The following is a 13,080-nucleotide window of genomic DNA, read 5'->3' as shown; positions in this document are numbered from 1 at the left end:
TTCAAACATGAATTCTACAACAAATTAATTGAATACAGCAAAGGACCTCCTAAATAAAGACTTGTATCACTTAAAGCGGTATTAACATTCTTTCTGAGTTTATGAACCAATATTAATCATATTTTTTATCACTTACAAATAGCAAAGTAGAACTTATCAATACCGACTTCTTCTCAGTGTTTAGTCATATTAATACAAGTCAGCTAAATCGTAAGCTTTTGATGCGTTTTTTCTTACTTTTCACATGTCTTAAGCAAAGTGTTGTAGGATTTCTTTACAAAACAAATAAACAAAAACGAGATCTCAAAATTTATCGGTATTTATTTTTTATAGTTCATATATCATGTCAATCATCAATTAACTCATACCAACAAAAACACTGCACCGTGCTAACAAAAGATCTACAGAACAGGGCATATCTCTGCTGGCCCATCAACTAACTGTCGATTCAAATGTAGGTTTATCAAACAAAGACAATGGAAAACATAAGCAACTTTCCAGATGTTTAACTACAGTAACGGACCAAAGGCCAAATCTATATAATTGTTGTAATAACAGAAATAAAACTTAAAAAGATTTATTACACAAAACTTCTCGAATCAAAAATAATGGGGAAAGGGAAGGGAGAAAAATATAGGCATAGTACATCTATGAAGCATACAGTAGATTCATTCATTCACCCGTGTGGTGTGGCAGTTTACAGAAATAAACCCTTTCATTCATTATGCAACTACTGGAGAGGGAGGGGGATAAATGCATGCAAGAGTGTACATAGTTCAGTATAAACTCACAATAAGCATTAATTTCAAATTACCAGATAACATGAATATGATACAAATAACTGGTCTGTTACAATTATTAACACCAAAACACTATTTTACACTCCGACAATATCATAAAAATTGTGTGGGGAAAATACAAGTGTAAAGAAGGGGAAATGTGGCAACGAGGTTGACTTGAACCACACTGAAGCAAAATAAAATAGATACATCTTAAAATTGCCAACCACATACATATCATGAACAAACACTGACCTTGGACGCTAGACAAAACTAGACTTCCAAGATAGCATGTAGCACTTTCTGAAAAATAAACTTAGATATTTCACAACAAGAACACTGACAAGGATTATTTCACTGCATTATAAACAACTCTCTCATGTTTTGCTACATTTGGAAAATATTGTTTCATGACCGCTACTAAAATGAATTGATAACAAATAGGTTCCTGTTATACTTGTTAACCTCCGGGGCAAGAAACAAATATATCCAAACCCCAATAACCGAGACCTGCAGTTGTAACTCATTTGAATTTTACTACAGGTCATTTTGATGACATGAAAACTATCCAATAATGAATGATGACATCTCCATAGCTTGAAATTGAAAACTTGAACACCTAAACTTGAGATAGCCTTTTTGAAAGTCCTCTGGGGATGTCAAGTACTGCTACAACTCCAAAGACTTATGAGGGACTTGTGGAATATAGAAAAGATTGATACCTCATTCAAAGGATCCATACTTAAACTTAAAACCTTAGAAATCTCCAAAAACTGTACAACTCAAATAGTTCTAGCTTGTTGGTTTAGACATAGGAGGTCTGTTGTAGTAGTTTCCAAGGAGACACAATTATTCTGTTTAACATACAAAAATAACAAATAAATAATAACTACAGACACTCTGTTACCACATCAGACAGGATACACATTGTGGAGCTGATAGAAGTTGTTAAAACTATACATTCAGTCAACACCACATACATGTACAAAAACCAAGTTCTTCAACAAACGGTTTATATCATTATCAAAAAAAAAATCAAAAAAAAATAATCATAAATTCATGTGTAACAACATGAGGCAAATGCAATATCAGGCATTTTAACAAAGTCATTCAATACACACAAGCATTCATGATTCTGCCTGATGTGTTTCAGTCCCACCTCCACAGGCACTTATGTGTGGCACCAATCAAAAGAGTCCTTTGAGGTTCATTTGCTGTAGTATGTACTTGATCATCCTGGAGAAATATTGTCCAAGCACTACCATGAGGAGAGACTGGGACACATCAGGGTGGGGTGAGAGATAATGTCTTTATATAACTACTTAGAGATCCAGCCTGTGTTAAACTCGGAAACGATCTTTGGCTGTGGAACCAGTCTTCGTCATGGTATCTCTGTGTGACTAAAATGGAAAACATTCTTTTTAAAAAGAGGTTCACTTTTAATTAACTTATTATCCTTTTTCTAACTGACTTTTTCCGGTAAGCAGGCACTAAACAAAAGATATAAGAACAATCTGATTAAAATCAAAACCTTCGATCAAAGATCACTGCCCAGGGATCTGAAGTAACTCAATAGAAGGTTGTGTCCTTGCAAGCTTTCGAATATAAATATTCATATCAATGAATTTAACTAATCAGTGATTTCTACTCGCTTTTACCATTTGTAGAACTCGACCTTGGTAGCACAAATATATCTAAACAACTGTCAGAAACTTGCCAGCAAATGAACATCTATATTGAATATCTACGGATAATTGGGATGTTTAAACTTTTCTGGTTACTTCAGATCATTGGCAGAGATCTACTTGAGAAGATCCGATTGTAATCAGGCTGAATCAGTTATTATTTAAGACGTTCAATAGTGATTACTTACCTGAAACCCTATTTGGATCTTGGCTGGTATACTTAATCTTTCTTTTAATTTTCTTCTGTAAATTATAAAAAAAAGGTTACTGATATATGGATTCAATTAAAACAATTGAAAATATTAATTTCATAGAGGTTTGGAAGTTCAGATTCATTTCCCTATCAAATGGTACTAGAGATGGGAAATTCACCGGTGCATCACCGTAATAATTTTCACAATCTATGCATCGATACACTTACCATTAATACAACGATACCTATGGGAACGTTTTTTTAATTTTCAAAAAATGTCTGAGCTTCTTATATCAGCTATTTTTAGTTTGCCTGGCTAATATGAAAGTACAAAGATGGCGAAAGACTACATAAAGTAGATAAGGCAAATCAGACTAATGTAATTTGAAAACTGTGCAATGTTCCTTTGAAATATAATAAAACCACTATGGACATGCAGTAACACAGTGACAAATTCAATAAATTTTAAACCGTTTTCTCATGTTGTCATTGAGTTGCAATGTACAGCTGCTGTATCGTGATATGTATTGTATAGCATCTCACGTATTGTGATATGTACCGAGTCGGCTAAGTAGAGTATCATCCCAGCCCTAAATAATACACCAAATGAATCTAGAATTTAACTAAGAGCATGAAATGACATACCCAATTTTTAATATAGCATCAGGTCTTCCAGCCTCTTTTGTCCACAGACTGAGTTTATCTCCCTTATTTCTAATGTTGACAACAGCCCCACAGATGTCCTCGCTGTACTCCTCAAAAGACTCTCCAATCAAACACAGTAGCTGAAAACAAGATATCATAACGCTTTATAACTCTTATACTTTTAACAGAATGCTTCCATTTATGGTTCATGAAATTATGAGGGACAGGCCTGTCACTTTATAGTTTTCTTGTGAAGATTTTGATTGGTATGTAGAAAACATGTTGCAGTGAACTTTTCATATAAACAGGTTTAAATACTGGTACTTACAGTTTCTAGCCAGAAGTTATCAAGATCTGTCATACGCTGATTTTTGTTAAGATTTATTAACCACCTTCCTCCATCTTTATTTCGCTCATCTTCCCACATAGGTTGAACACCATCCTGTATGATACAAGAATGCTGAGTTAATTATTTGAAATGATGCAGTCATTTTATCATGAATAAAACCCACAAGACTTACCCATCTACTGATCTTTCAAATCTATGACCAAATACTGTAAACATATTATATTTGGCGTGTACCATACTTTGCGGAAATTAGTTTTTGAACAAGTTGACGTAGATTTGAATAAGCGTATTCTTGAATTTGACTATTCTTATACATATATGCATGGCATTTAGCGATGTACTTGATTTAGAGGAAGTCGTATTCCGCCAAAAGCGCTAAAAAGAATACACAGCCAAATGTAGTACGTTTACTGTAGTACTAAATTCATATTGTTTATGACTTTTTATTAAGTATGGTGTGAAAATTGATCATTATATACCTGCACATGACTTGTTAAATTAAAGAACAGCTATTTGTTGATGTTGACATACATAGCAAATTGTGTATCAAATTAGTTCATATGTGTTAAATATGATGACTTCATCCATTAGAAAGCTGACAATTGTGAAAACTTTGTCAACTTATGCCATATAGCTTTGAATTTTCAGAAAAGACATTTTTAGATGTTATGTAAGTTCATGTCAAACAAATGATCAGGTAATGCAACTGATTTGGTACATGTAAAAGTTACTCTGGTGTACTGTATGGAACCTCATCTTCATCACAAACTGTTGATTATTGGATTGATAAATTTTGTTCTTGGGTGATTAAGAGATAAATCATTCCTCTAAACAATTCTTTTCATTCCTTGTACAATTACAATCATATTATTTTATATTCTTGATATTCTAAATTGATACAACATTGCTCACTGAAAATGTGCTGCTGTCTTGGGGACAATTCATTTACCAAAAACTCACAAAACTGAGTTGATACACTGGTACATAAACCGTTAAAAAAAAAAAAAAAAAAAGCAGCTGAAAGAATCATACGGTGCCAAGCAGTGGCCATCACTCACCCACTTGCCAAAATAATAACTTCAAAAAGAGATGTATAAGCCATGCCCCTTACAGGCAGTCAGTGTACCTAAGTAAATTTTTAATTATTGTATCCATTTCTAACTATTCTTACATCAAGCTTGTGGTTAAACACTCTGCCTTGTGACAGCATGATTTAAACAACTTCAAATCTGTATATGTAAGAGGTGTTTATTTTATAATTTAATGTAATCATACATATATGTTCCTAAGAACTATGCACACCACATACAACCCCATTATTGGTTCATAGATCACAGAACAAATCCAAATCTTTACTTTTTCCTATAAACATGTATTCAATAACCGCAGGCTTACCTTGAAGAGGGAGTAATCACAGCCTGAGGGCAGTTTACTGGCTTTCTGTACATGGTTGTATAACCTGCAATGTAAGCAGAGAAGAATAATACTGCAGTTGTACCAAGAAAACATTATATCTCCTGTACTAATGTATTACAAGGTTAAGTTAAACTGTACAAATACAGAGTGCAAATGAAATGCTGCAAAAATGCAAATGATTGTACTCTCTCTACACTCAAGGACCAACCTAGGGGGCGACTTGGGCGAAATAGTCGCTTTTTGATCGGTAACTTCGCTGGAATTTCCTCCAAAAGAGAAGTTGAAGTCTTCCTGTATTATGAGTTATGAATTAACCCCAAAAGCAATAAAATGATAATTGACTAATTCTAAAGACATTTTCAGAGTCTCAGTTAACCCCTGTTGTGATTAATTACTCAAGACTGTCTTATCTTTAGGGGGTTAAAAATACGGGTGATGCAACCACATACTGTGCAACCGATGTTTATTTCTTTTAGTGTTGATGTTACAATTAGTTGGTAACTTGTAATTAGTTAATAACTCTGCCAAAGTAATGCTAAAACAATCATAAAACCGTTTGTTTACAGTTATCTTAAAAAATAAGATCATCTACATAACAGTTGTAATTGGGTCAAAGGGTTAGACTAATACCGTACCTCCAAAATACACAGAAATACAGAGACTGATTTTATTTGTCATTTAGCTAACACAATTACAACATATTTTATCTATAAAATGTATGAATACATCAAATAAATTAAATTTAATAAATTGGATAAGTTTTCTTTTAATTTTTAGAAGTTGTTTTATTTTTTATTGATTTCTTATTAAAAATTGAGTCATAAGTGTTACGCTGTTGTCAAGTAATGGAAGTCTCCCTGATTTCTCAAACTTCTCTCTATTTTTCTGTTAGGGAGAAGTGAAGTCTCCCTAAAATTTGCTCTAGGTTGGTCCCTGACACTATAAATTTTTCAAAACATGCAAAAATATTTGTCCTGAATAAAAATATATGATATGCCCTTAGAAAGGTACTGACTGCAAAACTCACATATAAAAGTACTTACGCCCAAAAATCCTCAACAGTGTCAAATGCTGTAATGAGTTTAAGGTTTGCTGTCCACTCTTTGTTGCGGTCATTTTTGAAGAACCAAAGGGCCCATCTGTTTTGTAAGGGGTGCTTGATGAGCGAGTCTGGTGCCATCATGGCACCATCATCAGTTGGTTCATCTTCTTCCTCCTCGACTCTCTCTTCCTACAATTCCAAAGATAATATTATACACAGTTAACAATTGTAATATTATCATAAACGCAGACAGAAAAAACAACAACAATGCATGCTATTAGTTAGACATGAATAAACATGTAACTATTGGCAATTAAGATTAACTATAATCTGACATGAAACCCACATGTACTATAATTTTCTGCAAATGTGGAAACAAGACAAACTTCATTCTTCTGGAATCTAAAAACTCTTCAACACAACATGAGAAAACAACTTTTAGAGTGTCTTCAGTATGCCACACAATGACAGCTGTACATACAAAATTCACCTGAACTAGCAGGTGCCCTTAAATAACTAGGTCAAAAAGTGATATTCCTGCTGTCTTTTCCTATATTTAGCATCAGTTATGAATCTTTTAATTAGACCTTGGCTTTTATCCAGATGATAGAATGAAAATGTATTGGCCTTTTTCTTGCAGTAAGGATCAAATAATATTATATATATACAAGAATTACTGAATAACAATTCTTTTTATTAGAGAAAAGAGGTAAAAAAAATTACAATGCAAAACACACTGGGTATATATCAGTATTTAGCAAACGATTGATTGAGTACACATTTGATTTTTAAATTTCTCTTCCTTTAAAATCAAATTAGGTAAATGACAGCTCATAACATATTTTATCTTAACGAGGCCGGGTCTAATTAGTTCTGCCCTAGATTTTTTAATGAAATTTTTTACCTGAATTTCTACTGATATAATTATTATTTTAAGATTAAAGAATAAGACATTTACCACACCGTTTGTTTAGGGGGTCATCTCAAAGTTTGGTAACCTTTAACATAGGACCCTATGGGATTTCGCTTGAAATGTATCAATTTTGCACATTTTTTTAAACTTCTGCCCTAGGGATTTTTTTTTCTGTTCTACATATTAAAGTTATTGCTAAAAGGCATCAAATGGTCAAACAAAAAAAACCTTTTACCTCCTGGTTTGTTTCAGGGGTCTTATCAAAGTTGATTTTTGTATGCCCAATTTCCCAGATTTGTCAGATAATGGCTATTTTTTATTTGACAAAGGCGGAAAAGGTGATCTTTATAGTATTATTAAAGCCTTCAGACATATTTAAGTAATAAAAAAATATATAACATCACATATTAAGGGTCATTAATATAAAATACATGGTTACTGTCTTGAAATATATGAATTAAGCTATATTTAGGCGGGTTAAGAAAACGTGACAGAGGGTTTGGCCTGCTGAACCCTCTTCACTTTTTCGACCCGAGCCCAAATATAGCTTATACTTCGAGACAGTTATGTTTATTCCACAATATAACATTAATTTTACGCATTAAACGAGCCATTTTCAACAAATTTCGCTGAATATCTGCAGATAAAACTATCACGCCATGGCGTCAAACAAGCAAAAAGATGACGTCACAATACAAATGAAACGCTGCGCGAAAGCGTGCGTACTCGTTCTGTACTCGGCCTCGTTAAATTATTTTTTTCATTTTTTGATAAGTGGTAAAAGTTAACATTTTATGAGTTGCATGTGGAGCCAAACAAGGGAATAAATACAGTACTGTATGTATATGTATTTTTCTAGCTATACATTTCTCCAAGAATGAATTATAATAGTATGTACCTGTGAATATTCATTAATAGGCTTGGTGTACAGGTATATTGCTTCAACATTAATGATTCAATTGCAGGGTTTTCAAAAACTATAGAAATTTCCATCAGTCATTCGGACTGATACTAGTTTGTTCTACCAGTCTGAAGCTAGTTCTGTCAGTCTGAATAAAACAGTAACTAACAGTGAATTCATACCCTATTCATAATGTATTGCATCAAGACAGAAAAACCATTAAAGGAGCTGCTTAGCAGTATATAAAAAAGTGTAAACAATTCAATCCCTGTTTATATTATGGATAATGGTAGTAAATATTGAGTTGCTGCTTATTCACCTAAATCAATTTTATTTTGATCCAGTAAGTGTAGAATATAAGACAGTTTGTCCTCATATGCAGTGGGACATAGCATCAAAGGACATCATATTCAGAAAAGGAGGAATTCTCCAACCATTCAGTAGCTCATGTCACTCATTCCATGTCACACGCCTATAACTTTTTATGTCATCTGCACAAAAGTAGCTAGAATTCTACTCCAACAATATGAAAACACACGCTAGTTACTGGTATTCAGAATTATTATCTTTGTAACTCATCATTACAACTTTGATATCCTCATCAAAATTATAAATCAAATGGTAGTGAAGTGATAAGCATCAAACCTATTTAAATCTGTCTGGGATCTGTCTGGGATCTGGCCATTTTGATCAAGAAACAATCTGCATGCAGTACCATGTTTTACACATATTTATATATGGTGCATGTGTATTTCAAATAAACAGAATATCCATAAAGGCATACTCAAACTATGTCAGTATAACTGTATTCATTTGTGACAAGAAATCAAAATGGTAGAGATGTCTGAAAGTTTCTGGTAACTACATTTGTACTACATTCCATCAGTGGAAACCCAGGGTCAGTCTTCTTTCTCTTACCTTAAACCATGGGCATACTTGCCAACTGACCCAATTTCGTCGGGTCACACCTGATTTTTCAACCCTTCACTCAATTATTTTTTCTGACCCTGCGAGTCATGCTTTTCACTCGATTTTTGTCCAACTACTCAAAAATCTCCTGATTTCCGGATTTGGTTTGTAAATTACGTTGCGCGTTTGACTTCCAGTTAGAACCATTTTAACAGGAGCTTGGACTTTGGGTAGTTGTGTCAAACAGCATTGTGATGTAGGCCTGTCTATTTCATTGTAAGCCACTCAGTCATGGCTCTTTGAAATTAACAAGATTTGTCTGGCTTTTGAGGTAAAGCTACGCAATCGGTGTATATTTCGCTTGAAACCAGCGTCATTTTAACTTGCTTTGACGCAAGATATAGATAGTAACATCATACTGAAAGTCCAAGGACTTGTTAAAATGGTTCTATGAACTCAAGCTGAGCTTGAATTTACGTAAACAATGCCGATGGCTATAACATACACAGTAAGTGTTAATTATTTTCGTGAGTTGTTTTGACAATTGAACCTAAGGTTTAAATCATTAAGTGTGATGGCTTCCAATAAGAAAAGGTCTTCATCCATATATGGCCAGAAATTAGTCCTGACTTTTACCCCTTTCTATTTACAGTAACATTGGTTACATCGGTAACAATGTTTGATTATGAATGATTTTCAAACTTTGATGTACTTGTGACAGGTTACAGTGGTTACTGGTAACATTGGTTACAAAACAGAGTTAGGTTTGGGTTAGGGTTAGGGTTAGTTTAGGGTTAGGATTAGGGTTTGAAATGCAAAACTAGCTGGGTAATTAAGACATTATAGGTGGGGGAATTCCCCGCCTCCCGGGTCTTAGAGACAAACTTCTGGTGTTAACCTTGACACATGTGAAAGAAGTTTAAGGCCAAATTCCAGACATGGATAATGATAGATGTGGTGAATATCACGCCAATTGAATCTCCTCTGAAATAAACTTAATTCACAACTTGTGTCTTGTGACACAACTAAAGTAGGGGTGCAACGATACACATGCCTCACGATACGACATGTATCACGATACTGACAGTACAATACGATACGTATCATGATACTTGTGATGTGCTTTTAAAAAATAACATATAAACAATTAGCATACTTTGATATTGTTTAATCTCCAACTTTTAGTTTCATCAATTTTTTTCCCACATATTTTTCATAATCAGCTGTATAAATATCAGAATGTCAATATGACAAGGTAAAAATCTAATGTTGACATCAATATCGTTATTTCAACACTGACAACAATTAAACTATGTATGCTCTTATTATAGGTGTAATGAATTTTCTAAAAGCAAAATATTTATTGACTAGGATTACATCTAAATTTAATAGCATTTTTGCGCATCTAAGATTGTGCCATTAATTTTTTGTGACAACCAGCTGACAAAAAATGCAGGGGTAATGCTGTTTTATACGAGGTGCAATACGCATGTCATTTGTTTGTAGGAAAATGTCTGCAAAATAGTGCTTACATGTAAAAACACTCGGAATGGGAACTTTGTTAACCAATTTCGTTTATCCTATAAAACCCAAAATGTTACCATATCGAAGATTTATGGGATGCACTGTAGCAGGGGGCAAAATTAGTTAATGCGAAGCACGTTTTTTAACACCGGAAGCCATTTTGAAAATAAAATTTTCAAACCGAATAAGACGGATAAACATTTTCTGGACCGAAATACCGAACCGCAGTATTGCCTACAGTATTGTGATATTGAATCGTACAAACTTTTACCGTGATATACCGTCTCACGGTTTATCGTTGCACCCTTAAACTAAAGCCTCGACTATTCAATAATAACCCCCCCCCCCCATTGAAAACTATTACATGAGCTAATTTGAAGATTTAAAAATGCATATTTAATGATCAATACCATATGTATGCAGGAAAAAATCTAAGGTCTAAAACTTTAAGGATAATGTACCACGATTATTGATTCACTTAAAAATACAGCAAGGTAAGTAATACCTTGCAAATTTGCCTCATTCATAGTTACTTTTATGTATACTGTAGGCCTATGTGATGCATGAGAAAATAATCATATGTGTTTTAAAATTCTGTCCCTGCTATGACTGATAATATACGGTTTATTTCAAAAACTATGAAAGAAGCAATATTGTAAAGATCACTGAAGATTGAATGGGCCGAATAATTTCTCAATATAGAGACTTGCACCCTATGATAAGAAAACACCAAAACTTAAATACACACGACAATAAACTTGGCTGAACATTTCTCAAACTAGTGTTTGCTTCTCAATTCAGGTGTTCCTTCAATTAACAAAGTGCAACATGTTTTTCTCTGGCTCACAAAAACAACGATCTTTAAAGTGTTAATAACTTAAAGGATAGCTTGTAGTATATATGTGTTTTGATATCTGAACATAATTTTACGCATGAATTCTTATATAAAGGATAATTCAGTCACAATATTTTACCTCTTTCGTATCAATTTCTGAAGCCATGTTGTAAGACAAAAATGGACACTGATCACATGGTATACCGGCTTCGAAAACGAGGCCAGAGATAAAAGTGGTGCAAAATGTAAAATGTAGGGTGTATATGAGGATATAGAGCGACTGTAATTTAACAGCATGTAACAGAATATATAAATTTAACGTAAATAAAATTTTGTTGTTTATTTCTTTCTTTTTTTCCTTTTCACGAAATTCCCGATCCCGACTCTTTCATCAAGAGGCGCGGATCTAATGAACTATTGTGGAGGCATGACGTCAGGCAAAAAATCTCCGAGGATTTTGTCAGTGGTTAATTAATGCATGGTAAATAGGTACATGCTTATGCCGGATCTTACTTTGTATTGAAATAAAAAGGCTAACATAAAATAAATGCATATGTATTCAGTAAAAAAAAAAACCGAACCGTTGAGGGTGGTGCTTCATAATAAATATTTCATCTTACTGTAGTTTTATCACAGCGGGGCAAACATTAGAGGACACAAAAAAGAAAAAAAAAGGACTAACTTGCCAAACATGACCGATTTCTGAAAAAATTTGTTGAAATCAGATTGGAGTTATACTATGGAGGGTAATCGTGTTCAAAAATCCAGACATGTAAACTTGTATGCAATCGTGTTGATGTGTGAACCTGAGTATGAATATGTGTAATTCTGATCGTGTAACCTATAAAACTCGGGCATAAACACGTGTAAGATCTGACTCAGTTCCTTCGCATGATGCACATTTTGCAACCTTATTGTTTACATTAGTTAATTAAACCTTCAACTTTGCACACTTTCAATCCGTAGTTTCTGCAATTGTAACTTCAGGCTCGGCAATAGCACATCTGACATGATACAAATTGACAAATGTGAAGTCTACAAGTTTGTCGAATTTTGACATGACCTTATATGGAAACAGTGACGTCACTGATAGAAAAAGGCTAGCTGCAGGTAAAGGCATGCCGTAATCGCTGGAATAGGGACGGAATAAATAAAAAAAAAATATATTAAATAGGCCTATAATCATATTATCTCTGGATAACAACATTTCATAGAGTATTATTTTTCGGAAAATTAAATTATGAGATTGGTGTACATTTTATCAAGAGAATGTATAAAAGATGCGAGTAAAGAATTCGATCGGCTTCAGATATCCTCTTAGAACTGAAAAAAATTACATTTAATGACTTTGTTTGAATACACGTGTAGAAAGATATATACGCATTTTTATTCATAGGCGTCGGAACCGGGAGGGGTGGGGAGGGGTGGGGGGGGGGGGGGCTAGGGGGGACTTAGCCCCCCCCCCCCACTTTTTTTGCCAAGTAAGACCTAACCATTAGGAACATAGTAACAGGGATATTGAAAATTAGAGTCATAGTAGGTATACTAGCACCCCCCCCCCCCCACCACGCCACCACCACCACGGATTAGGAATTTCATGATTTGGGGAAAAAATTGGGCAGGTAAGATTGGAGTTATTGATATACCCTCCCCAACGGATTAGAACTTTCATGCATATGGGAATTCTTGTCAATATTTTTTATGATTAGTTTAGCCCCCCCCCCCCTTTCAATTTGCTTCCGACGCCACTGTTATTAGAGTACATGCAACAAATTGTTAAAGTATAGGCCTCGGCTGAATTAAGAAAATATCTCCAAATGCATCATTATCGCTACCTCAAAGTTGTGACAAGACCTCCCTCCCCCACACCCCCGCGAAAAATTACACGG

General features: G+C 34.1%; 1 protein-coding gene across 1 annotated transcript; it reads right to left on the bottom strand.

Annotated features, from left to right (window-relative positions):
• Window positions 1-303: 303 nt before the first annotated feature.
• Window positions 304-11,419, bottom strand: LOC128166564 (eukaryotic translation initiation factor 4E-like). The gene is made up of 7 exons (XM_052831827.1): window positions 11,331-11,419; window positions 6,111-6,298; window positions 5,047-5,110; window positions 3,631-3,744; window positions 3,303-3,442; window positions 2,653-2,707; window positions 304-2,179 (listed from the first exon to the last, which is right to left on the bottom strand). The coding sequence occupies exons 1-7, from the start codon at window positions 11,355-11,357 to the stop codon at window positions 2,120-2,122; spliced, it is 648 nt and encodes a 215-aa protein (XP_052687787.1). The 5' UTR covers window positions 11,358-11,419; the 3' UTR covers window positions 304-2,119.
• Window positions 11,420-13,080: the final 1,661 nt, after the last annotated feature.

The sequence above is a fragment of the Crassostrea angulata genome, chromosome 10, assembly GCF_025612915.1.
Source record: "Crassostrea angulata isolate pt1a10 chromosome 10, ASM2561291v2, whole genome shotgun sequence".
Taxonomy (NCBI): Eukaryota; Metazoa; Mollusca; class Bivalvia; order Ostreida; family Ostreidae; genus Magallana; species Magallana angulata.
Note: the sequence above shows the minus strand (reverse complement) of the source record. Positions and strands in the feature narration are given on the sequence as shown.

Coding starts and splice junctions, on each gene's coding strand:
- LOC128166564 (XM_052831827.1), bottom strand. CDS start 11,357: ATGGCTTCAGAAATTGATACGAAAGAG. Junction 3,443..3,630: donor ATAACTTCTGGCTAGAAACT/GTAAGTACCAGT, acceptor TCTTGTTTTCAG/CTACTGTGTTTGATTGGAGA. Junction 2,708..3,302: donor GATGCTATATTAAAAATTGG/GTATGTCATTTC, acceptor TATAATTTACAG/AAGAAAATTAAAAGAAAGAT.